General features: G+C 34.5%; 1 protein-coding gene across 1 annotated transcript in view; it reads left to right on the top strand.

Annotated features, from left to right (window-relative positions):
* The window catches only part of CNKSR3 (CNKSR family member 3), a 102,258-nt gene extending 75,359 nt beyond the window's left edge, over window positions 1-26,899 (top strand). Inside the window, exons 5-13 of the mRNA XM_051997975.1 lie at window positions 5,560-5,601; window positions 7,354-7,473; window positions 10,576-10,635; window positions 17,274-17,342; window positions 18,021-18,167; window positions 20,727-20,851; window positions 23,022-23,230; window positions 23,729-23,818; window positions 25,492-26,899. Of these exons, the coding sequence (XP_051853935.1) occupies window positions 5,560-5,601; window positions 7,354-7,473; window positions 10,576-10,635; window positions 17,274-17,342; window positions 18,021-18,167; window positions 20,727-20,851; window positions 23,022-23,230; window positions 23,729-23,818; window positions 25,492-25,787 (1,158 nt within the window). The 3' untranslated portion in view covers window positions 25,788-26,899. The remainder of the gene's footprint in view (window positions 1-5,559; window positions 5,602-7,353; window positions 7,474-10,575; window positions 10,636-17,273; window positions 17,343-18,020; window positions 18,168-20,726; window positions 20,852-23,021; window positions 23,231-23,728; window positions 23,819-25,491) is intronic.
* The last annotated feature ends 324 nt before the right edge of the window (window positions 26,900-27,223 follow it).

Genomic DNA, 27,223 nt, shown 5'->3' with positions numbered 1-27,223 from the left:
ATGCAACTTACTATTCTTTTAAATATATAGTAGTTATGTAACTTTCTTTTTCCCCCTTTTTTCTTCTTTTGTCCTCCTCTCCCTCCCATTGGCTGAACCAATTATGGTATATGATTGTGATGGAATACAATATGTGCTAAAAGATGACTACTTGATGACCTTAGAAAAACATTGAAAAATTTGCAAAGAATAAAGATACTCTTTTCTTGTCATCTGATAACTTAAAAAAAAATCATTCATGTGTTTTGAGGAAGGAAACTGAAATTTTATAGTTTGGATTTTGATCTGTCATAAAAAAGTTGAACGATTGGACATTTTATTCTGGGTAGTAAGAATTCTTTCTATAGGAGCAGATAGGTGAAATAATTGATAAGAGTACCTGGAGGCAGAAGGACCTGAGTTCAAATAGGCCTTAGACACTTAATAATTGTGTGATCCTGGACAAGTTACTTAACCTGGATTGCTTCAAAAACAAACAACTTCATTCATATAGTTAAATATTGATAATACTTTCCTCTGAAGATTCCTTTCTCCTCCACTGGTTCTTTTTTAAATTTTAATCAAATCACACCTCTTAGGTGTCTTCCAAGGCTTCCTTTGATCTTTTCCTCCTCTTCCTCCCTTCTCCCCCCCATTCCCTTTCCTTTCTCTCTCCCTCCAACCTACTGTGATTTTCACATTTCTGTTAATGGCACCAGCTTTTTGATTACTCACCAGAATCAAAACCTTCATCTTCTCATATGTCTCCTCCTTAATTACAGCTAAACAACTAGTAGGTCTCCATGTCTGTGGATTCTACTTTCCAATTGTCACTTCCATTCTGTCCTTTATATTCTTGTTGCCTTTGTTTTAGTACATGACACCTTCTAATCCATATTTCTATGGCCCGATTAACCTTTCTAGTACATAGTTCTTGTCGAGTTATTAGAAAGTCAACAGAACTGGAGAGGGCAAAGGGAGTAAAAATATGGTAGCACCCGATTTGGATTTAAACAATTTTGGGATCCAGATTTAGTTATGTGCTAGTCATATTCTCTCCCAGGAACTCAGTTTCCTTGTTTGAAAGGAGCATATTATAGTAGGTGACCTTTGAGGTTTATTTCTATTCTTTGGTGTTTTATCCTATGATTGAGAGGTTCTGGAAGATGAGGGGAAAGGGATTAGGACATCACATGGCACACCTGTACCTTCCCTTCCCGACCTAGCCTTGCAGGTTAGGCTAAATTACCTCTGCCAAACCTAGGAGCCTGAAATGATGCAATGAAATTTTAGCGTACACTTTTCCTGCTTGTAATGTCAGCCTCACCATTTGCCTTAATGTGACAAGTGACTTTTTCCCAGTTTTTTCCCCTGGGACAATCCCTCTGGCTTCCTGCCAGAAACTCTAAAGCCACACCTGCAACCACTTCCTTTAGTCCTCACAAGAACCTATCGTGGGAACTCCATGCTGGCTAGTGGCAGAAAGCTGGGGAGTGTCCTTTCTCTAAAGCTGGCTGGGGCAGTTTTGGGTGGCAGAAAGGTTGTTGGTAGTCACTTGGTTTTGTCTTTACATGAGTAAACCCTTGTAGGTAGCAGTCTATGGGTTTGCCATGGAACTGGGAATTGCTAGTTCTGAGGTCAAATATCTGTTTTGTCATTGACGAGTTCTATTAAGAGCCCTCTGAATTAATCTGTATGTCAGAATGATCTGGCTCACAAGGATGATGTGTCTATAAATTAATGCTTCAGAGATTTATAATGAATGGCTAGAAAAGCAAACCACTGCTTTTATGATAGCATATGGCCCTGTAAGCATGCAGATCTTTAAAACTGATTGTTAATAATTCCTACCATGACAGTTAGAGTATGTCATTAAGTGATGAGTCATTTTAACAGATTGACTCTTTGGGTCACATTTACCAGATGAGGAAGGCATTGAAGTTCACTCAAACTTTCTATTATTCCATTTCCTAAAGGGTCTATAGGTTCTACTTATACAATCTCTTAAATCTGTCTCTATCCCATTCATTCCCCTTTCTTGCCACTTCTACTGCCAAAATCTCCTTTTGAGACCTTTCTCACTTCTTGTCTAGACTATTTATAGTTGACATTTGTTCCTTCTTTTCTCTTCCCTCTAAAATCTATCCTTCATACCACTGTCAAAGTAATCTTTCTGATGCACTGGCTTGATGGGGTTACTCCCCTGCTTAAAAGCCTTCAGTATTTCTCCATTCCCTACTGAATCAAAAATAAACTACTTAACCTGATGTTCAACTCCCTACCTTTCTTTTAAAAATTTCTTCATGCATTCCCTTTTGTGTCCCTAGCCAAGTGAGATTTATAATCTCTTTCTCCCCGTCTTCCCATATTCCTGTATCTAGTTGCCTTTGCTCATAGCATTTCAGATATACCTTTGGCTATTTCTCCTTTTCTTCAAGGTTCTGTTCAGATGCTAACTCCTAAGATTGTGAAAGAATTCCTGTCATGTCTTTATAGCTTTATCCTTTCTTTCTGGAATTTCTCAAGGCCATTGTGACCTACTTTATATTTAATCATTATCTAAGATATGGAATTATCTAAGATATTTGTATTTAATTTTTTTTGTATTTAATCATTATCTAAGATAGGGAATTTATGAGTGAAGAAAGTTCCTCTACCAATTCAGGTTAGTTCCTTCTTGATGACAACTAGTGCCATCAAACTGTGAGAAATTAAGTGCTTTGCTCAGATGCACAGCTGGTATGTGTCAGAGGTGGGATGTGACCTCAGATTCCTAACTGCAAGTTAGTTCTCTGTCCATTATGTGAATCTATTCTGGTTATTTCTGTGCATCTTCCTTAGTAGATCTTAAGTTCCTTGAGAACAAAAACTCTGAAATCTTTATTTTTATATTCCTAGTACCTAGAACATAATTGCTTAGTTGAGTTAGATTAGATTTACTCAGTATGGCCTTGGAATTTTGTTTTTAACAAATTAGATTTATAGTTTTGAATATGTACCATGTTACACAACAAATTGTATGCATATAAAAATTCCAGTGCCTAATGAATTGAATTTTTCCTGGAGTAGTTATACTCTTATACTCTTTCAGGAGTAGGGACTACCTTTTGTCTCTTTTTTTTGTAGCATCTTTAGTATTTAGTACAGTAGGAACTTAACAAATATTGATTGATTTCTGGATATCTTTGTGATCAACATATTTTACTTTATTAACACATAATTCTTTCTTTCATATAATGCCCTCCTTTAAGGGTATTTATCATCTTTTTATTCTCCAGGCCTTAGTAGGCTCAACTCTGTTAAAAAAGTATTTATTGAGTCAAATTGAATTTAGTAATAAGATATTCTCTCAGAAAAAATTAGTTTTTTTTTCTCAGAACTGTGTATTTGCTTGTTTTTTTTTTTTTTTTAAATACCATGAATGTAGGGAGTTAAAAAAGAAAATCACTGATGTTCTTTGTAATTTCTTGCTATTCTTTTGCTACCCTTCCAATAGGCTTCTCTTTTATAACAAATAAAAACTGAAATAAAAATTGTTGCAATTTTATACCATATGCAATCTTTTGCCTCACTTTCCTACTGAGAGGAAAGAAGAAGTTCATTTGTCTGCCTCTTGGGAACAAAATTAGTCTTTGTATTTAGTGAGATCAACTACCTTTTTGAATTATGAGATTACATGTAAAGTGTCTTCTTTGTGAACTTATTTTAAATGATATATAAATGCTAGCTATTATTATTCTCACTTATGCCATTGTTGCCTTTGTCTATAATCTCCTGCTTATCCTTGGCATGGAGCAATTTCCTCTTATAAGGGGCCTAAGTTAATCATGAAGAAGTATGTTAAGAAAATCTTAGAAAAATGTGTTTGAGTTGGAAAATTAGTTATTTTGGAGAAATATTGTAATCATCCAAGTTTTTTAACCTCTGCTACAGGAGCTCCATTTATAAGAGTTGACTGGGCTTTTCAAATTATCTGGTAGTAGGAGAGAGTTAGAATTTGTTGGAAGAAAGACTCCCTACAAATCACAATTCTTTAGTTCCCATGGTATGCCTTGCCTGATTTCTTTTCACCCATTTCCAGGGCACACTGGTTCTGTCTCTTGTAAGTGTTTCTCTAGACTTAAGTGAAATCCATCCTCTGGCCATCTAGAAGCTAGAAGCTAGAAGCTAGAAGCTAAATTTTCTTTATGTATTGTGAAATAATACTTGCTTTTGGAGAATATACCATTGAGTTCAACAGTGCTGAATAAAGTTTAATTTTAGGCCTCCAAGTAAGGTTTATTTTATTTCTGTAAAAAACCTTAAGTTTGAATCAAAATTCTCTATGGCATTCAAAGTCTAGAATGGCTGACAGTTAAAAGTTTTGCTTATGTAGAACATGCATTTAAACATTTTCAGTCTGGCTGCTTTTAAAATGAACAACGGTGATTTCTGTAATTTGACAACTGAGTTCATTCAGTGTTCAAAGTCTTTTTTTGTACCTAAGCTGAGTAAATATGCTTTGCATTCCAGTCCTTCCTTTATTTATTGTCATCAATAACATGCTCTTAAGGGGATTTTTCTTTTTTATTGGCAGTGTGTTAATGAATGTTTTGTTGGGACTTTTTTCCATCTGTGAAGTATAGTATCTGATTTAATCTGGATATTGCTTAAAATAGCCTATTGTGATTTAGTTTATCAACATCCATTATTTGGAAGATATTCTTAGAGGCAGGCACAGAGCTGAAACTTTTGAAGGCTTTCTTGATACCCTGAATGCAAAAAGAGATTAGGGAGACCCATGAGTTTTGGCCACTGGCTACTATGTTGATTTTCCTTTGCTTCTGGTTCACTATTCTTAGAGCTTGTGCCAAGAATAGAAAAATGGATTTGAGAATCAAGGTGACTTAATTCAGTAGATTCCTAATGAATGGTGGACAGGAATCATGTGGGAAGCCAGGTCCTATTCTTCTCTCATTCCTATTGCTAACTTATCTGCCTTACCCCCTTTCCCATTCCCAGGTCCCCAACATTACCTAAATGCCATAAGGTCATGGATTTACACTTTCAAGATGAAATTTTCTTTTACTCTTCTTGGCATCCTTCAATTCTGTTTAAATTTTAATCCTAAAGAATAGGTGTATAGCATATATTTTATGAATATACATTTTTCAGTTCTTATTCTTAAAAACACTTCGTATGCGACGACACATTGTTGGGGTTCCACATCAGTAAGTTGGAACCTATTGGTGGAAAAAAGTGCTATTTCTTTAAGATACTGAAGTCATTTTGCTTTTTCTATGACCCTTTCACATTTAACCTACTTTAGAGAATTTATAGTCTGTGTCCTTCCCCAACCCCCACCTCCCCCAATGCTTTATGATTTCATTAAAGAGATGAAAAGACAACATGTTGGGCATCCTGGTAGCACTTGATACTAGAGAAAATTAAGATGAAAATCTTTCTTGGGGGGAAGAAGAGGGAAAAATTGACATTCACTAGAAGTTCAAGGTAGTTTTTTTTTGTTTTTTTTTGCAATTGACATTAAATTTTTTTTTTTTAATTTCTTAGATTTAATTATTTTTTACCTACTTTCTTTAGGATTGTCCTGTGGCTGAAATGGAGGATAAAGTTATAAATGTTGTAAGTACATTACATTCTTATTCTTATTCCAAATTTTAACAATAAATAAGAATAGAAAGATAGAGGGAAGGAGTAAGCATTTTTAAGAGCTTACTTAATAACTGTGCTCCTTATAAATATCTCAACAGAACAAAAAGGCTAACAGAGGTAGCTGGGGAGATGGTGGATAGAGTACCAGACAGGGAATCAAGAAAACTTGAAGTTTGAATTTGATCTCATATATTTACAAGATGTGTGATTCTACTCACTTAACCTTTTTGCTTTAGTTTCCTCAAACTATAAAATAGGGATCATAAAAACATCTACTTCACAAAATTTTTATGAAGATCAAATGAGATAATATTTATAGACAGTCACTTTGCTTAGTATTTGGAACATTGTAATATACTATATATGTTTATTTTCTTCCCTTCATTTGATAGGTAAGGAACATGTTAATTCAAGTAAGGGAACTGAGAATTCTCTTAGGATTAAAGGGAAGTATTAATGGAGTTTAAGAAAAGCAAAGAACAACAGTACCAAAAACCTCCTTCAAAACCTTCAATCAATATGTGTGGTCTGAGATTCTGAACAGTGATATGTAGCATTTTCACTATTTTATGACTATCTTACCCAGATGTTGTTATTCTGAGTAGTTCTTTTAATGTCGATAAAGCCTTGTTTTAATGAACTTGAGTTAATGTACTCTTTTAGTTTTAGATTTTTTGGGAAATATGTTGACAGAAATCTTTGAGCATGTAGTAACTATTCATCATCACTTCCTCTTTTTGACATAAAACAGGCAAGGCTTTTTGATAAGGCCTTCCTTCTGCTGATGAGGAATTTAGCAGGGCAATTGCTATAAATATATTTTCCATAAATAGGGAGGCTAAACAAATAGGAAGAATTTTTACAGTGTTACCTCTTGTAGTTCTTCCTCTTCCCCTTCTTAAAAAGAAAAAAATAATCTTTGGAATTCATTCATCAGTCCTTTAAATTCTGCAAAGTGTGTGTTTAGTAATGTGAGTGTTATGTTAACTATGTGATGAGAGTCAGCTTAATGCTATGGCCAGAGGGCTGATCTTGGAGGAAAGAGAACCTGCAATTGAGTCCTGCCTTTAATTATTATGGACTGTGTGACCATCTGCAAGTCACTTAATCTGTTCTGTGCTCCCAGACAAATTATGAAAGCTATCGTTGCCAGTCTGCATCATTGGAGAGTTTTAAAATTGGGACTTTTCCACATCAATGTTTAAAAAAATAATAATAGAGCTGAAGCTCACTTAAGGGTTCTATGATTTTATGAGGAGTCTATTTGGTGGGAACTTTTAAGGGATTAAGTGTGCTGTTAAAGTAGAAATTATAAACATCTGATGAGGATGAGATGGGGAGAGGTACATTAACAAAATCCCCAAAACTTTACTAAGTATGGGGTCATTCCCAGTGGCCAGTATTTGAAAGTCTATACCCAGAAGAACTCCTATTGATGATTTATTCATCCTTTCCTCAATGAAAGACAAGGATCTTAGCATATATCCATGCCCTTTAATTAATAATTAATGGTGACTTAATGTGAAAACTGGGAGATGTCACAGAGCAATCTTTTTTAAGGAGTAAAGCACAGTAAAACATTTTCCAGGCATTATTGCTTAAAGAATGTCAGCAAGAACTGAAGATTATAATTGGATCATGTGTTTATATGCAAGTAGTCTTTAGAAATTAATTTGTTAATTTAACCATTTTTGGCTTATTTTTTTCCCCATATAATTTTAGTCCAAGGTCCTAAATAGTATTTGCGATAAGACCATCAGATCAACTACCGATCCAGTCATGAGCCAGTGTGCATGCCTGGAGGAAGTTCATTTACCCAATGTTAAACCTGGAGAGGGCCTGGTAAGTTTTCCAGTATTAGTTCTAAGTAAAATATCATCTAAGTAAAATTATGTTAATGATTGTTCAGTTAACCATAGTTTTCAAAAAGAACCTAAATTAACTCCCATTCCTTTTTTGCATATATGTTTGTGAACTTGAGCTATATTGAGGTTTATTTTGCATCTGTTTAAATGTAAAATGAAAAAAAGATTTGAGTGAAATTGTTACACTAAGAAAAGAAGTGCTTTGTGTGTGTGTGTGTGTGTGTGTGTGTGTGTGTGTGTGTGAGTTGTGTTGGGAAGGCGTTGTGTTTATGGAATATTCATTACTTGACATGTGGATAGTGATAGGAATACTTTAAAGAAAAGATGAACTCTTTGGGCAGGAAAAAAAAAAAAAGTTTTTGCTTGGAACAAAAGCTTGAGAAAGGTTCCATATATTACTTCAGATGCTGTGTGTGACTTTGGAGGTACATCAATAAAATTTGCCAGATCCCTGCTAGAGGACAGGGTTTATATTTAGTTAAATGTTGGAGGACACAGTTGGTAAAACATAAGGAGAGATAGTGGATACTGAGTCTTAATTTTTAAAGGAGACAAGACAATAACTAATTACTTTCAGAGCAAGTAGAAATGAATGCCTCATTCATTAAGAATATTAGGATTGTAGTGATTCAGAGCAAAAGTCAGTCAGTCAACAAGCAAGAATCCAGTGAATTTAATCAGGGAAACTTTCTGGAGGGAGGCATTTTTGAAATCAGATTTTGAAGTCAATGAGATACCTGTTATCAGAGTATTAGAAGTTGTCACACAAGAAGAAAAATAAATATTCAAAAATGCCACAAAAGAATCCAGAGTCTAAATTTGCACTTCGTTGTGCGCAGAGAACAGTGATCTGTATAGAAAAATAGGAACTTTGTAGAAAAATAGTGGGGAAGGAGACTGTTAAAGACCTTCTGAGGCGTTTAGTATTTGGTGTGATATGTAATCTAGAGAATTCTTGTAGATTCTTTAGCAGGTGAATGACAAGATAATTGAAATTGTCTGAAGATGATTCATCATAGGGTATATTGGGGAAGGGTAGAGTAGGGACTGAGCAAGAATTGGAAGTTTTCTCTGTAATTAAATATGTTTTCAAAGAAAGGATAGAGAAGAATATAGTGCTGCATGCTTCCACAACCTTTTTTTTCCTAATTGAGCTAGTGTATTGTCTAAACTTTCCAAAGGATCTGGTAAACCTCAAAGAATGAGCTGAATGATGCTTTTCGGAGAGGTTTATATCCTGTCGTATTTTGCTTCATGATGGTGATCTCCATAATACTCAGTGCTACATGCTAATAGCCTTGTGCTCTAAAAAATGGAAAAGAAAGCTTCTAAAAATTTTTCCTTAAGCTTTCCATGCAATTAGAAAGATGAGATTGTCATGCATGAGATGAATTAGGTAATGACCTACTTATTGAGTACAAAAGAAATACTACAACTTGAATTTATCTAAACTTGGAGTGAAGAGAAGGGAGGCAGCTTTGATTTTAGATTATATATGTTAGTAGTGAAAAAGATCATTTGTTTTTAATTAAGGCAAGAGAAATGAATAAGCTAGATACCTTTTGGCTCCTTATCAGATACTTCTAATTCTGCATTGATTAGATCTAGATTAATTCATGCATTCCTTAGAAGTGGTTTTATTTCAAGGTCCTTGTTCCGTATTTCCTTGTGAAATTAAGCTGCATCAGTATACATGTGGGATTTGTTTTTGTTTTTGGTCTAGACAAGTGATTTCATCATTGAGTGATCGATCTTCTCATAGTGAGGCACTTTCCAGGCTGATGCAGATTTGTTGTGCAATCATTTGTTCTGTCTAATTTGGTGTTTTCTTGTCAAAGATACTGGAGTAATTTTGCCTTTTCCTTCTTCAGTTTGTTTTATGGATAAGAAAACTGAGACAAATAAGTTAAGTAACTTGCCCAAGGTCACACAACTACTAAGTGTCTGAGACCAGACTTGAACTCAGGAAGAGGAGTTTTCTTGACTGCAGGCTCAATACTCTATGCATTGTGACACCTAAGTGCTCCAATCTGTGGGTCAGATCTCTATCCACTGTGCTACACTGTTTCAAAAAAAAAAACACTTGATAGTAATTATAGAAGTGATGGACAAAATCTTGTCTACTGGAAATTTTTAAATTTAATATATAGCCTTCTACTTCCAGTTATTACACTTTTAGGAGAATGCACATTTTAAGCTCCCAAAGCTTTTCATATTTATTTAGAAAAAAAAAAATCATAATAATCAAAGAAACTATAAGAAATCTCATCTTCCAAATAGAGAAATTACCCTCTAGATAAGTTTGTTTTCTCCTCATAAAGCATAGGGAGTTCAGTTAAAGAAAGTATGTTATGTGTCAGATTGGAGGATATTCAATAATATTGAATTCCTCACTTACCTTATTCTGGACACTTTGGCCCATTTGGTGCATAGGAAACTTGGAGAGAGGTTTCTTTATATTTGCCCCACAGTCTGTGAAGTGCCAGTAGGGTTAGCTGCTTTGGGGGATTGATATTACAGCTTCTCCCCGACTGAAAGGCTTCTGAAACTTGCCTCCAACCTTGCTGTTACATTCTGGTGTGCACTAATAATATCTGGTGAAAAAAAGTAGCCTACATTAGTATTGAAGCCAAATTTAATATCCTTTAAAAAATAAGCTCAGCTGAGCTTAAAATTTGTTTGCTTCAAAAATAGCATTTAGAACCTAAATATTAAGGGATGAAAGAAAAAACATAGTTGGTTTGTCTCTAGGCAAAGAAATAGGGAAGAACAGAGTTTGTTAGTTGGACATTTGCATTATCTATGACCTGGCTTTGTTAGAAGAGCTGGCTCTGAGTATTCATCAGATGAGTCTCCAGGGATGTGACAATCCTGGATTTCTAGTGCATAAGTGGTAAATCAAAGAGAAGATTGGCTTCTGGTTGTTTCCTTAGTCTTTCCATGTGTTTGAGATTTCTGTTCTTCCTCAGGTTTCTGAGGAAAGAACAGAGGCTTTCACGTTTGTTTTACTAGTCCTAAATATAGCTGTTGTTTTAACAGAACTGTGTTGTTTAATACATTTGTTTATGGATTACCCTAGGGCATGTACATCAAATCAACATATGATGGACTGCATGTGATTACGGGAACAACAGAAAATGTAAGTCCATGTTAATTAAATTTCAGAAGTATTTTTAAAAGAAATGTGAAAAGTCTACCATGTTTATTTTGATTGTTATTTTTTTTAATTGAGCATTCTTTCTTTCTCCTATCCTCTCCCACTCTAACAAATATGCATAATCAAGTAAAACCAAATTTTTCTTGGGTAAATATTATCCTTGATCTTGAGTCCATCCCTTTTCTATCAGAAGATTGTCCTGTTGCTTTAATTAATTAATTATTTATATTAAAGCTTTTTATTTTTCAAAACATATGCATGGATAATTTTTCAATATTAATTTTTGTAAAACCTTGTATTCCAATTCCCCTCCCCCCCAGATGGCAAGTAGTCCAATATATGTTAAATATGATAGAAATGTATGTCAAATCCAATATATGCATACATATTTAAACAATTAATCTTGCTGCACAAGAAAAATCAAATCAGACCAGAAAAAAATGAGAAAAAAAGTAAAATGCAAGCAAACAACAACAAAAAAAGTGAAAATACTGTATTGTACTGAATATTGACATATTCAATTCCCAGTTCTCTCTCTGGGTGTAGTTAGGAATGGACAGTTTTATTGCTGGTTTCTGTTAATAGAGCTCAGCTTTTTCATCTTCTGTGTGACCTATATTTGCTTTTCACTCTTTTGTATTCTGTCCATTTTTAAAAATTCTCATGCCAAATAACAGCACATTTACTTCTGTGATTTTTTCATGAACAGAAATTGGTGAATACATTTGTTTTGCAGACTTTTTTAAAATTAAAAGCTTGTCAACATAATTGTAGATTGCAGTGTTGGATCTACTACTGGACTGATGTTCATTAGTTAAATTCAGCATATATTCAGCATATTAGTGCTATATATATATACCAGGTACCTTGCCATGTACTGGAGAGGTAAAGACAAAACAACCCTTGCCTTCACAAATCTTTCATTTTATGAGTAAAGTGCATTACACAGATAGGTGGAACACAAGAATTTGAGTGAATAGAGCAAAGGAAAAGTTGGAAAGAGTATCCTAGGAATATTTGAGGAGTATTTTAGGGGATATGGAAAGACTTCCTCCTCTCCTTCCCAGTTATCTCTCTTTCCCCTCAAAGGAAAAAGTAACTGAATTTGGAGCTTTGAAGAAAGACAAATGAGGGGGAAGGAGATATTCTAAGGATAGTGTGGGAAGTGTTTCCCAATATTATAAATATGGGAGAGTTTACTTGTAGAGGCAGAGAAAGAGCTAGAAGACCTGTTTGGCGTGAATGGAGAAGTATGTGAATGGATTTTGTGTAAAATAAAGTTGGGAAAGTTGTTTGGAGCCAAATTATAAAGAGCCTAAAATATGCCAGACTAGGTTGATATTTTTGCTCAAGAAACTAGAAAACCCATTCGCTCAGTAATGGGTGACGGGCATGTTCATACTTGTGCATTTAGGATAAAATTAGGATAATTTAGGATAAATGTGGTAGCTGGTATCAGTGGATAGGAAAGGAAGAAATGGAAGATGGGAAAATGGTGTAGAATGCTGTTAGAATGAGGATTTATCAACTGGTGCTGAAAGTTTAAATTAGGGTGTGAAAGGGGAGAAAAAAAAAGAAGTGAGATATTGTCGAAATAGTCATCATGAAACATCACAACTGATTAGATTTGGGAGAGGCAAGGGAGGAGTCTATGATGATTCTAGTTAGGAATCTGAGTGACTGCAAGGATGTTGATACCCTCAACATTAGAAGAGTGAATAAATAAATAGGGACATTTGGAGAATGACTAGATTTGGAGTGGGAGGGGAAGAGGATGAGTTCTATTTTTGTTATGCTGCATTTGAAAGGTTTATAGGACCCCCAAATAGATGTCTGGAGATGTCCTACAATCTCTCAATGATTCAGGATCAGACTGTGGGAGAGGTACTGGATATCCAGATTTGGATCATTTGCATGAGATGATAATTAGACTCATTGGAACGATTGAGATCATTTGGATAGAGAACCTTGTGATAGTGATGGGATATCACGCACAGGGGTCAGGATAGATCAGAGATAGAGAGGAGTGGTCAGTTGGATAGGAGGAAGAGAGTAGAACCAAAGGAGAGAACAATTACACAGGAGTATGAATGGAAGATGTTTAAGAAGAGAAAATGTATTACAGATGACACAGTGGAAGAGGGGATATAGGAATCTAGGAAGCAGAATTCAGAGAGAAGAAGCAGGGGGAAAGAACTTTTTGACTGAGAGATTAAATAATAATGTTGACATTTGTCTGGTGATAGATGTTATTTTATTTGAACCTCTACGACTCTGAGATAGGAACTTTGGGTATTATCTCCATTTCTCAGATGAGAAAATATCAAGTGATTTGCACATGGCCATGCTCAAGAAGTAGCCAGGTCTTATAACTGGAAATAAATTGGCTAGCCAAAGGACCAAGGGGAGTATCAGCTGATTCAAGTAGAGTATTATCAAAGTCAGTGGTAATGGCAGCCAAGAAATACATGGAAGAAAGAAAACCATTAATTCTATGTAGCCATTTCATTATTCTGTTTCTTTAAGGACCTACTTTGCTCTAGGCATTATGCTAAGCTCTGGAAATAGAAAATTGAAAAAATGAAAAAGTTCCTGTCTTCAAGGAATTTATGTGAGATTGAAGGGAGACAACATGTACCCATGGTAGTATATACCAAGGGAATAAATTAGTGAATAGGAATATTGATGCAAAAAAAAAAAAAGAAAAATGTAAAAAATCAATTAAATTCCTTAAATATATTGAAGAGAAGACAGAAAAACATTCTAAAAGGAAAACAAACATTCAAACATAGTACTGATACTGTCATGTTAAATTTAGTATGTAATTTTAAAAATAAGCTTTACATAATAGATTCACTGTTTCACACACAGTTCTCTTTTCTTTCTGTATTTGGAAGTGTTCACATTGATGTTTATCAAATTTATTTTATATATGTATATAAAAAAAGAATGAAAAATACAGATAATTTAGAAGTGAAGTACTACCAACCTGTACCAAGCTGGAAAAGCTTCATGTAGAAAGGAGTAATTGAAGTGAACTTTGGAGGAAACAAAGTGGTTGGGAAGAGGAAAAAAATAAGCTTTTACATCATACCAGGCATTGTGCTAAGTGCTTTAAGAAAAACAAATATTATATGAATATTTAATGATTATTATTTATGAATATTATCTCATTTTCTCCACATAACGAATCCTGTAATTATTATTCTGTTATAATTTCTATTTTACAACTGAGAAAACTAAAGTAGAATTAAAATGACTTGCCCAGGATCACAGATTTGAGTTCAGATTTTTCTGACTCCAGGTCTATTTCTCTTTCCATTGTTAGCTGCCTGCAGAGGGTAAGGCAGAAATAAGAAGAATGAGTGCATTCCAGGCAAGGGAATAAATAGTACATGCAAAGCATGGAGAAGAGAGAGAGTGTTTTGTGGGAGGAACAGGAAGATGGCCAATATAGTTGTATAAATGGAGTGGAAGGAGAGAATGTACAGGATAAGCCAAAAGTCTTAGTGCTTTAATAACTTAAAATTGCATTTAGAATTTCGGGACACTATAATAAAGGTAAAAATGAAGGTTGAAGCAAGGTTTTAAAGAATTTTAAATGAAAAACAGGCATTTGCATTTGATCCTAGATGTAATAAGGGCACACAAAACTTTATTGGGCTGGGAAATTATGACATGATCACACTTGCTTATTTAGGAATATTACTTTGGCAGCTACATGTGAGATGGAATGGACATATGTGAGATTTGAAGCAGAGAGTCCAATTAGAGGGCTATTACAATAATACAAATAGATAAATGGCTTGGACTAGGATAGAGGTCATCTGGTTAGAGAGGAGAGAATGATGGCCAAAATATTGGCAGAATCAATAGTATAAGGTAGGTAGTTGGCTATATTGGAGAAGTAGAGTAAGGAATGGAGGATGGAATTAATGTTGCCAATCTGGCTGAATGGGAAGATAGTGAAAAAGAATTCTTTGTTTTGTTGTTTTTAACTTCTTAATTCTTGTTTGTTTTCCTCTAGGTTCTGCTTATCTTATTTTGTTTCAGCTCATTAATCTTTGAGCTTTGTTTTATGATGTGAGATTATATTCCATAAAACATATTTCACCATGTATCTTTAAGATTTGATTTGAACAAATCTCTTTTTAACAAGAAAATAATGTGATTTAAGATATACTGATTAGCTTCTTACCTAGAACATCATGCACACAATTTGTAGAAGTTAAAGGCATCTTTCATTAATCTTCCCTTTTTCTCTACTAATTACCAACCTAAAATTCATTGTCAGATCTTGCCATATTGTTTTCATCTGGGTTAGTTTTGGCCATTGCAGTGCAAATCCCATCTCCCATCACCATCAGAGTGATACCTGTACTTTGTACAAAGATATTAAGATGGTCCTTGAACCCGTTCCCTATAACTTGGTACATATTCTGGATAATCTAGCTCTATTATTCCCATTATTCCTCCATAGTACCTAGTAGGTAGAGTGAGAATCCCATAGATTCTCAGTCAGTTTTGGTCAGTCGAGAAGAAAAGGAATCCTACATTCTGTTTTTCAGAGTTGGAATTTTTCATCTATCTGTTCAGTAACTGATTATATTGGATTACTTGAGCAGACCTGTTTAGTCCCAGATCTCTATCTAGTCTACTTGGCAGCAATTTCAACCTTTGATAAACATGTGGAACATTATAACCTTACTACTGAGAGGCCCACAATCATCTTTTTATTGTGTGTGTATTTGTGTGGTTTAAAAGATTGAAATGTGAGACTCTAAATAAAGCTCCCTTTGAATCTGCATGAATTTTCAGGTGGAAAAACTCCATTCACCTGAAACTGATTTCAGAATCATAAAATAAGTGAACGTGGCATAACGGATAGAGTCAGGAAGTCCTGAGTTCAAATTCTACCTCAATTGATTACATGATTCTGAACAAGTCATTTATCCTATCTGACTCAGTCTCCTTATTTATAAATTGAGAAGTTAATTCCAGTCTTTTAGATTTTTTTCCACATTCAAAGCTATGTCTTTATGAATTTTCCTTCATATGTTTAAACAAACAACAAATAGGGAGATGGTGGATTTACTTGAAATATTCCTGACTTAGCTAATCACGTTTCAAAATGTAGATCCAAGAATGGTAAAAATATAGGAGAATAAGGGTTGGCTAAAAGAAACGTAGACAAAACTAGAGAAAAGAGGCTTTCCAAAAAGGGCTTATGTCCTATTGAGTAATGTGCTTTGTAGGAGATTTGTTGTTGGCTGGCGTGGCTGAGACTTGCATGTATTACTAGTCTTTCAGGTGAGCCTTGGCTGGTTGTTATGGTATCAAGGTAAATGTTTTCAAAAATAGCTGTCACAAATGTGAATATCTTAACATTGGACCTAAATACATCAGTGAACATCTCTATTGTTTAATATCATTTGCTTTTTATTGAGTGCCACACCTGCTGGGTGAAAGAGACATACGTATGTGTCTAGGATTTAATTCATGTATAATTATTTATTAAGCACCTGTGTGCTAATCAATGGAAATAAAGGGGGGGGGGGGAAGGAACACAAAACAGTCCCTGCTCTCAAGAAGCTTGCATTCTAAGGGAGAAACATGTATTCATCTAAGAATATACAAAATAAATCCCAATTAAGTCACTTAACCCTGTTTGCCTTAGTTTTCTCATCTGTAAAATGAACTGATAAAGGAGACAACAAAAACCATTTTAATATCGTTCCCAAGAAAACCCCAAATGAGTTCACTAAGAATCACTAATGACTGAAACAACTGAAAAACATCCTGGTGTTTAACATGTAACTTCTATTATTTGATCTAATTTAGCCACTGAAATTCATCTGAGCAAGGCTTTTCCATATAATTTTCCTGTCATATGCCTTCCTCTCTGACCTCCTTCTTTTCACTAGGGTAAACATTCCAACCTTCATAGGGCATTGTTTCCTGTTGTAACAGCTTGGCAAATACTGTTAAAATGAATATGATTTTTAATCAACCAGACTTATAGAGTACTATCTTTAAGCAAGGCCAATAAGATTTATAGGAAGTTAGGAATAAAGTTTTTTTTCTTTTAAAGGATTGTTCAATCCATCTATATGAATAGTGGAGAGAGAAATGGCTTCAGAATTAGGAAAATCTGGGTATTATTTTGTCTATATCTTTGCCATATACTTATTATATGACATCAGGCAAGTCACTTAACCTCTCATTCGTTAAAAGTATAAATTTCACTGATAGAGTGCTTATTGGTAATACCCTATAACAATGAAATCATAGATCCCAGACCATCCCAAAATAGTGAGGTTCTTGAGTGGAGTAGATGTTACTGTGTTTGTGAGCTGTCTGTTGTGAATTTATACACACACACACATTATCTACATGTAGATAGATAACAATACACAGATATATATCTATCAATAGATATCTACTTAGTTAGCTCTAGCTATTTCTTTTTAAATACAGCCTGTAAGAGGTATAGCTACTATTTTTGTTTTTTTTTAATCAGACTTTACACATAGATAACAATGTGCATAGTTAAGTAAAATCTCATATATGTAGATGTTCTCAATATAACTAGATAAATGGTTTTGTTTATTCTTATCCAGTCTCCTGCTGATAAATCTCAGAGGATTCATGCTGGTGATGAAGTGATTCAAGTTAATAAGCAGACTGTGGTAAGTCTTAGCAACCCTCTTAATGATGTTTTGTTTTGAGCATCTTGGGATGTCTACCTAAAATCTTAATTGGATCTAAAATAATTTCCTTGTTGTTGCCTTTGTTGTTGACCTCTCCTTAAAGGAATGATTTGTCAGACATAGGTTATAATATTAAAAACACATGTTCTAGATTCTTTAATTTTTGAAGCAACTTTGGGCATATTCTTGTAGCCTTTTATAATTGTGACTTTCCAACTTCCAGAGGAAAAAAATTGTTTGATTGTTTCGAAGAATTTTTGTGGGATAATATTAGGACTTTTAATTGTTTCACTTACCTCTGTGCTTTGAAACCCTAAGGCACTAGATTTTGAGATATTAAGAGTTGTAGCTGAGGCATTTTTACCTTTCTTAAAGCTCCCATTAATCTTGGTGGTTCAATTTGCTAGCCCTTTAATATGATAAATTGTTGCATAGCCTTTAAAATACCCATGTGTGTGTGTGTTGTGTACATTGATTGTCATTGAGAATTTTCAGGTTTATTTCTTATTGTCACTTCAATGTCTTATAATTAGGCATTTTTTAAACTATATATACAAATGTCTCCTTCAAATAATGGTTCTGAATTTTGATTACCTATGGTAATACCTTTTTCTCTCTCTTCTCCCTGGTGCCCCCTCTCCCCCTTCCTTTTTCAAGGTGGGATGGCAATTAAAAAATCTTGTGCGGAAGTTGCGAGAGAATCCTACAGGAGTTGTGCTCCTCCTCAAGAAACGCCCCACAGGTTCTTTCAACTTCACCCCTGCTCCATTGAAAAACCTAAGATGGAAGCCACCTCTTGTTCAGGTACCAAAAACTAGTGTGAAGCTTGTAAACAAGCTAAATTGGCAATGAATTATTTTTCTTGGAGATTCCAAGATGCCTTCTCTCTATTCCCATCCTCCTTCCTGGTTTCTCCAATTATTTATTTTCTTTCATTTTTAGTTATTAGTTTTCTTAATGATTTTTCTATGTTAAACTTATGAATTGTGAATGTCAGGCTTATTCTGTTTAATTTTCAAAAAACATTCTTTTGAGATATATTTAAAAAACTAGGTCCTTGATTTCCAATGTAATTCTGTCATTCCTTGCCCTCCTTCCTTCCCTCCCTCTTCCCAAAAAGAGACAAATTTTGAAATTATACAAATGTTTGAAGGGACAGAATTGCCTGTATACTAGCTTCAGAACTCTTGGAGTTGAATCCTTAATGAATATTTTCTAAACATAGTAATAAATAGCACTAAAATAAAAGGGTGTACAATTTTGAAGGGTTGGATGGTTAGACACAAAGTAGTTGTAAATGGTCCAGTGCAACAGGAAGTCTCCAATGGAGTAATAATCTGTACTTAGCTTTTTGCAATTTTCCTATTTTTAATCAATAAATTGAATAAAAGCATAGGTAGTATCTGCATCAGATTTGCAAATGACACAACGCTTAGAGTAATAGTTGGATTCACTGGATGATAGGATCCAAAAAGACCTTGGTAGACTAAAGCTTTGGGTTTGCTTTAAAGAAGGTAAAATTCAATAGGGCTAAATGTGAAGTCCTATACTTGGTGGCCAAAAATGATGTTCACAAGTACAAAAAGGGGAGGGGGCATGGTTAGACAGCATTTGAGTCAACAGTATGACATGTGAGCAAAAAAAGCTAATACAGTAGCTTGCAAGAAAAGGGAGGTGGTATACTTCTATACTTCCCTGGTCAGACCTCATTTGGATTTTCACTTTTTATAGTTTAAGAACTATCTCTTTATAGGTAAGTTTCCTTATTGGCCAGCTGAGAAGACATTTAAAAAAAGGTAATCAATTTTATGAAGAGCATTAAGTCTGACATATCAATACCTTCATTTATTAATTACTTATTCCATCCAACATATTTGCTCTTTATGTTAGGAGAGCTATAGATTTATTCTCACAAAATGTATATGTTTAAAACTTGATAATTGAATGTTGAAGGGGAAATTTGACTATAAATTTTGAAATTTTGTATTTAAATGATTGGAAAGTAGAATTCAATTTGTGCCTACTTTCCTCTGAAAATAGGGAAACAGGGGAAACAGTTACTATGAAATTTATTTTTTTTATTTTTCAGCAATATTAGCTAACTTTTTACATAAAGATTGATTAGTATTTTGTATTTGATCATACATTTATGAAATTGAAAGCAGGATGTTGTGTTTTTAGAACAGAACGTAGTTAACATTTTAGAAAATTGTTTCCCTTTTGGGAATTCTTATACTCTGCTCTTAAAATACAGATCTTCACTATCAAGGTGAAGGCATATAGGAGTAAACAAATCCCATTGTCCCCATTTTATAGATGAGAAAACTAAATCTAAGAGAGGCTAAGAGGCTTGTCTGGGATCATAGATAGTAAGGGTCTGAGGAAGCATTTGAATTTAGATCTTTCAGACTTCAAGTGCAGTGCTCATTTGGATGGATCTAATTACTCAGTATAATTATTCAGTGTAGGACTAAAGCAGTGTCTCAAGGGGACATGCAAATGACTACTTGTTTTTTCCTTCAGGACATTTAGCTCTAAAGAATGTCTTCTTTTCTTGACCAGGGAGTTTGGAAATTTGTTATTGCTGTTTTTAATCTTTGTCCAATAAATTTCCTGATTTACCTCCTAATCACCTTTAATTATCATTTGCTTCCTATGAGAGCCAACATACCACAGTAGGTAGAGAGCTGGCCTTAGTGCTGATGCTATTTTGTATTGAGTAAATTCTGTTCCTGAACTCCCTAGATTCATTAAAACACAGACCTGCTTTCCTTCCTTTCCTCTCTTTTCCCCTCCCTCCTTCTTTCCCTCCCTCCCCTCCTCAGAACTATATTTGCTCTGATTGGCACCGGAAGGTATAATGAGAAACAGTGGAGTGATCATTAAAAAAGAAATAGATTTAGACATGAGGTCAGCAATAATTTCCAATCAACTGGAGACATCCTTAATTGGAATGAAACTACTTTGGGAAGTAGTAAGTTCTCTCTTTCTGGAAGTTTTCCAGTCAAGACTGTGATGAGTGTCTGCTAAATATGTTGTGTTTAGATGAAGTTCTTGTTCATATATGAGTCTAGATTATCTTGAGGAACTCTTCAATGTGAAATTAAAAATCTTAGAAATATATTTGTTGAACTGAAGAGGGACTCTTTTGGATAAAGAATGGTATTTAAAGATGGTAAAAAGTGTAAAAATGCCCTAATGCTATATAGACTTGAAAGTTGTTGATTATTGTAGGAAAAAGCATACCAGCTGATACTCTACTTTTTGAGAATGTGAGGGAATGGCAAGCCAGAGTAGATTTGTGGAGGGAAAGGAACAATATTCTCTTGCATTATCTACATCATTGAAATGTTTTTATTTCAGACTTCTCCTCCACCTACTACCACCCAGTCCCCAGAAAGTACTATGGACGCCTCACTGAAGAAAGAGAAATCAGCCATTCTGGATCTTTATATCCCTCCACCACCAGCTGTCCCCTACTCTCCCCGGTATGCAAATAGTTATGCTTTGGATACATGAACTCCTTTTTACCGTGAATTTTTAATGGAACAAAATTTTGAATGTATTATATTAACATGGATTTTGGCAGAATTGAATTTTGAAAGTATTATCAGCATAAATAATTAAAATTCTTAGTTGGAGAAAGAAAGGTAATTATCCTATTCATAAATTTCTTAATGTTTCCTTCTTTTTTAGTAAATGGAGAAAACTTTAAATTGATAATTAGCAAGGTTTTGACCAAGCATTTTGAGGTTTGAAAATATGAGATACTGTATAAAAGCTAGGCACAATGTATTATATCCACTTCATTTTTAATGATGAAATTAATCTTAAATAATTATTCCTAAATAGACAGAGGAATGTGGTAGTAATAGAATACAGTGCATACTTTAAGAAGGCATTATTATTTGGGTAAACAAATTATGTACTTTTAAAAAGTCTGATGTTTAAGAAGAAAATAAGCTTACTGTAATGTTACCTGCCCAATCACAGAAAAAGAACAATTCCCCTCCTAACTTTATTTCTGGGTTCTTATAAGCTATTGAGAGAAGAGAAATAGAAAGGATTAGAGAGTACTTCCAACAATCTTTGTATATCACAGAAATACAACAATGACATATTACATAAAAAAATTATGTCCAAACTGCCATGTATTTAAAATCTCATATTAGCTATGGTTGGTTCGCATAATCAGCTCCATTATTAGAAATTAGGAGGCTTTCAAGAGCTTGTCATGCTTACATGGTGGTACATGTGGGAAGATGCAGAAGGTGTGGGGAGAGAAGTATGCTGAAATGGAGGAAGAAGTCAAAGAAAATGGAATTTTCAGACTAGTTGGAGAAACTATAAGAAAAGCACTTTTCAGAGCAACATGGCAGCCAATTTCAGAAGAGGGTATAGACTAGCAGGAAGAAATAAAGTTAGCTGGGATTGTTCATACAAGACTTCTTAGATAGTGAGTTCCTGGCTATACTTGAGGGACATAAATTCACAGATGGTAAAGGGCATTTCTGCTGCATAGAGAAATACTCAAGTAGGTTATTTATGCAAAACAAAACTTAAGTGAAGCAGGCAGATCAGTTATTTATCCCAGTACTTTTTTTTTTTTTTTTTGCATTTTATCTAATAGGCTTTGTTAATAGAAATCATTTAATTTAAATCTAACCACAGAAGCTATACAGCCTTTATATTTATAAGCAGTTTAGGTGATTTAGCTTTTATTTCAGTGGCTGTACTGACTTCTGGAAATAGTCAAACACTTTGTCTTATTAGGATAACGACTGTTTTGTGCTGCTTGGTATGTATGTAAATAGATTTTTAACTAATATATGTGTCTAGTATCTATTTGTATATATACATGTGTACAAATCTATCATGCACAAAGAGTATTCTCTCCCCCTTGGATCTTGGCAGGAAACTTTCTCTTGGCATGGCAGAAATGATTCAATAGATTACATTCTTAACTTCTGACCTGATGTGATGACTTTTCTGGAGAGACTCTTTAGGTTATCACTGTGACCTCTTTAGAACTAAGTATTTGTATAATTTTGAATCATATCAAAAGTACTTCATTTTATATTTCTTTAAAAGGAACTAGAGATCTTAAGGGGTTTGTGTTTATTTTCAGAGCCACTGTTGGTATGAAATGGTTGTTTTCTTCAATTCATTTCAAAAATCATTTATTTTAAGTGCCTTCTACAATACAGGCCCTGTGTTAGGCATTGATGATAGAAAAAGCAGCGTGATGCACTTCCTGCTTTAAAGAGCTTATATGCTCCTAGGAAATGGGATGAATAGCCTAAATATATGAGGATAGAGTTCAGTGAACATAGCTCAAATACCTGTTGAGTCTTTCTCCCCTTTCCAAACTGGAGATTTTAGACATGGGAGGCCTTTTAGAAGTTCAGTCATTTTATAGATAAGGAAACTGAAACCAAAGAGACTGACCTAAAATCACATAATTAGTAAGTGATAGAGTCAGAATTCACATTCACAACTTCAAGATTCTAAATTGAAGACTTTCCTCAATAGATGAATAGTAATTATATGCTGCACTTTCTCTTGAAAATAGAATGAAATGATTTTTTTTTTTTCCATTTTAACGCCAGGTTAAGGGACCTTTTTGAATTAATACAATTGTTGGATGTAAATTTACAGGGACGAGAAGGGGAGTTTTGTTTATGGAGGTCCCAGTAAATGTAAACAGCCATTGCCAGGCTCAAAGGGCTCGGAATCCCCCAATTCCTTCTTGGACCAAGAGAGTAGAAGGAGAAGATTTACTATTGCTGATTCAGATCAATTGCCTGGCTATTCAGTGGAAGCTAATGTTCTGCCCACAAAAATGAGAGAGAAAACACAGTCTTATGGTGAGTTTATGGATTTTTTTCTTTTGTTTGGTCTTTTACTTATTCGTCTTCCCCTCCCCTTTCCTTATTTGGAAATGCTGGTTGAATTTGGCACAGTCTGAGGGTAATCTGAGGAAAACGTAAACTTCAATGAAAATCTAAGTATAAAACATGTATTCATCTCTCTAAAGTGAAACGTTGTTCTGTCATTACTGTTGAGGGGTATCAAAGCCCAGCTGGATGAGATCAGATTGCACTTTTAACTTTTGGTACATGCCTTTTAAAGTTTTGGGTCACTATGTTCTGTAGACATGGAGCCTGTCATTCTTTATGCCCCTTGTCTAATTGCTTGCCTTATAAACAGAATGCTTTGGAATACTTTCCATATTCTTCAAGTGTTATTGCTACTGCTTGAATACTTGTGGCATTATGAGTGGAATGACTACTTGGTGTTCCGGAAAATTTCTGTTAAGCATAAACGTGCATATCATGCCATCTTTTTTTCTCTTGCCTATATAGGGAAGCCCCGGCCCTTGTCAATGCCTGCAGATGGGAGCTGGATGGGAATTGTGGACCCCTATGCCAGACCCCGAGGACATGGAAGAAAAGGCAAGTTGTATTTTACTTTCAGACAACTCCTGAAGTTCTCAGTGGTTCCAAACTGAGAGGGCTGGCTGATAGGAGTATTCATTGAAACATGAATCAGAGATTATTTGAGAGTGAGTGAAGAAATTTTGTTTCTACTCCCCAGTTTTGTCAAAAACCCAATTCTTGATTTTTATTCACATTTTTGGTACCCTTCATACTTTCTGGGAAGCTTGGAAATGTCCTGGTGTCACTAACTGATGTAGATCCAAGAAAGAGTTGGCTAATGGGTAGAATTTGGCTTGTGCCATTTGTCTTTCCTAACTCTAGGCTGGGTCTAGAATTTTTCTAAGGGTTGTAAACACTTTAATCCTGTCCTCTTTATCTAAATGTAAGGTTTTAAAATCAATTGGAAAAATTAGAAATGGAAGTATAAAAATCCTCCTTTTCTTCCTCCCTTACAACTCCAAGCAGATGGTTTCCTTCTTACTGTGGGCTGCCTTGGGTACATAGAACAGCTAGAAGGAAATTTCTGGAGGACAGCATATCTTGAGTGTATCTATTTTCAAGTTGGGCCTCAGAGTCAATGTTCTTTTCATGAAAATGAGAAAGAAAATAGAGTCTTCAGGTGAGATGTGATTTGTGATCTAGTCAGAAAGGAAGTCATTGAATGTCCCAGGACCTGAGTTTCTTCAACTGTAAATGAGGGGACTGAACCTCATGGCTTCTAAGGTCCATACCAGTTCTGAATCTGTGATCATGGATCATAGTGTATGTGCTGGAGGTGTCAAATAAATATGGTTAATCGGTATTCTACTGTTATTTGGATGAATTTCTTAAAAGAAGTAGAAATTTATTAGTATGCTCTGTAATGTCACTGTGCTCCAATTTATCTTTTTGTTTTGTAGTGTTACAGGTGTTTTTCTGTTTGTATATTTGTAGCCTTTTTATATGATATTTGAATAAATTTCTGACTCTTAATAATTGTAATTATCATTTCTTTCTAAAACTCAGAAGTTCACACAGATAAAATCAGATTATCTGAAGTATGAAGATTATATTTGCAAAATTTCAATTTACTGTATCTAAGTATAGGTCTTATCCCTTCTCTGTCTCTCAAATCTTTTCCATATCAAATCTAAGAAAAGACAATTACATGTATAGATGTTAAAAAATAATTTATTAGCAAACAAGTTTAATTTCATTTTAGAGATACAGCCTATATTTCACTTGATATGACACATTAAAATTTTCTGGAGTTAATCAGCAATTTTAAGGATTTCTTGACAACTTGGTCAAAGTTATTTCCCTTACTCAGCTGCTGATTAGCTTAGATATCGGGAGTATAACATGTAACAAAGAGAATAATGGAAAGAACTTAGGTCTCATTCATGTTCCTTCTCACCATTTTGCAAATTGTTGACACTGGAAAAATCAAAATAAAACCAATAGATATTATTAAGTGCACACAAGGTGCTAGATTCTGGTAAAAAAACAAATAAAACTTCAAGGATCTTACAGTTTTAGTTGACAGTATAAAATTTGAAACATTGAAAAAATAAAAATAATAAAATAATTGAAGATAATAAGATGTTAGAAGGCCACATTGATCAATCAGTACATATAGGAATTTTAAGATGTGTTTTGAGTTGTTAGTTTGAATATTCATCTGAAATATTCTAACTATATTAAAACAGGTGAAGATGCCCTATGCAGGTATTTCAGTAATGAGAGGATACCCCCAATCATTGAAGAAAGTTCCTCACGGCACCGTTTTTCCCGACCTGTGAATGACAGACATCTAGTCCGGGGTGCAGACTACATACGAGGCAGCAGGTGCTACATCAATTCAGATCTTCACAACAGTGCTACCATTCCCTTTCAGGAGGAAGGGAGCAAAAAGAACTCTGTTTCATCATCCAAAAAATCTTCTTCCACGGAACCATCACTACTGGTCAGCTGGATCACTAGACTTAAATTGTTGACTCACTGAGATTCGCCTTTCTCTTGGACTCTTATCACTATCTTGTTACTAAGTGCCTTCGTTCCTCAGCTGACCTCTTCGTATTTTGACCTACAGTATTATGTAGTGACTTCTTGTTTATTTTATTTTATTTTGTTTTGTTTTAGTTTTATTTTATTTTGAAAGCAAGCTTTGAAGTAATTGGACAGAAATGAATTTGGTAGGTGTAATGGTGGTGGGCAGAAGAGAAGGAGAAAACAAAATTCAGAACTATATTACCTTCAAACAAGAAGATTTTGGTTAGCAGCTGGAGACAACTCTGAACTGAAAGTCAGCAGGGCATTTTGATACAGGAACATATGGGGACTGTACGGTGTGTAGCACCATTTGTACTTATATTTTTGTGATTATAATGATGGGAGACCCTGTAGTCATGGAGATATTTTGGGTATGGGGCTTAGCTCCATGGCTTGAAAAAGCTAGTGGGGAAAACACCATGTTCTTTATGGGAAAAAGGTGTGTTCTACAGTTGCATAATATAGCAACTTTGACTTGGAAACTTCAAGTCTGAGAAATGTTTTTGTTTTCTTTGAAAGCAGAGAATGATGTTGGGGAATTTGTTACACTTGGTTATTCCCCTTTTGGTGGAAATTTCATTGTAGGTCATTTAATTCTGGAGCATACAAGCACCCATTAGTTATGGTTTACTACACATGCAAGAAATACATCATCCTTCAGTGGTTCTTTGTGCAGTTTTTGGTCATGTTAGCATGTACCATCTTTAAGGGGAGAAAAAAAGCTATAAGATTGATTTGCTGGTAACCAAAGCGTCTTTCAGAAAAATAAAGCAACCAGTCTTTAGGCTTATGAGTGACTCAGCAGTTTGCATTTTGAACTGTTAAGTATCTACATCCTAGGAAAGAATCCTTTATCAAAAATCTTGCTATTCAGAGATACCTTGGAAATTCTAATGGTCAATAATTTTCAAGTAGCATCTGGTATTTTTTGGGAAAAAGTCATAAAAGTGTTGGGATATAAATTGTGTTTAAATGAATGTATGATATTTTATTAGAAGGAAAAAGTCTTATTGTGTTAATTTAAGTGTTTAAATATAGTTGTATATTTTTCTTACTCTTATCAAATGTGTAGTTGGTGTGTTTCTATTACTGCGCCATGTATAAATTAGCCAAAGTGTGGTGACAAAACTTTATCAATTAAGGCAGATTTTTCTGACTCCCAAGATTTCTCACAACAGTCCATTTATGTGAGAATTCTTGGTGGAGCCATGGGGTAGAGAGGGGTAACCAACATGGAATATTGGGAAAAAACCAAACAAACATGGATTCAGAAGGGGAAAAACCCTGCAGAAAAATAGAGACAGTTTAGGAGAGTTAATTCTAGGTAGGGCTAGCCTGTTTATGGAAGCTATTACTGTCAAAGGTTTTTTCTCCATGTTTTACTATCTC

The sequence above is a fragment of the Antechinus flavipes genome, chromosome 4 (genome assembly GCF_016432865.1).
Source record: "Antechinus flavipes isolate AdamAnt ecotype Samford, QLD, Australia chromosome 4, AdamAnt_v2, whole genome shotgun sequence".
Taxonomy (NCBI): domain Eukaryota; kingdom Metazoa; phylum Chordata; class Mammalia; order Dasyuromorphia; family Dasyuridae; genus Antechinus; species Antechinus flavipes.
The sequence above is the reverse complement of the archived record's forward strand: the minus strand, read 5'-3'. Positions and strand labels throughout refer to the sequence as shown.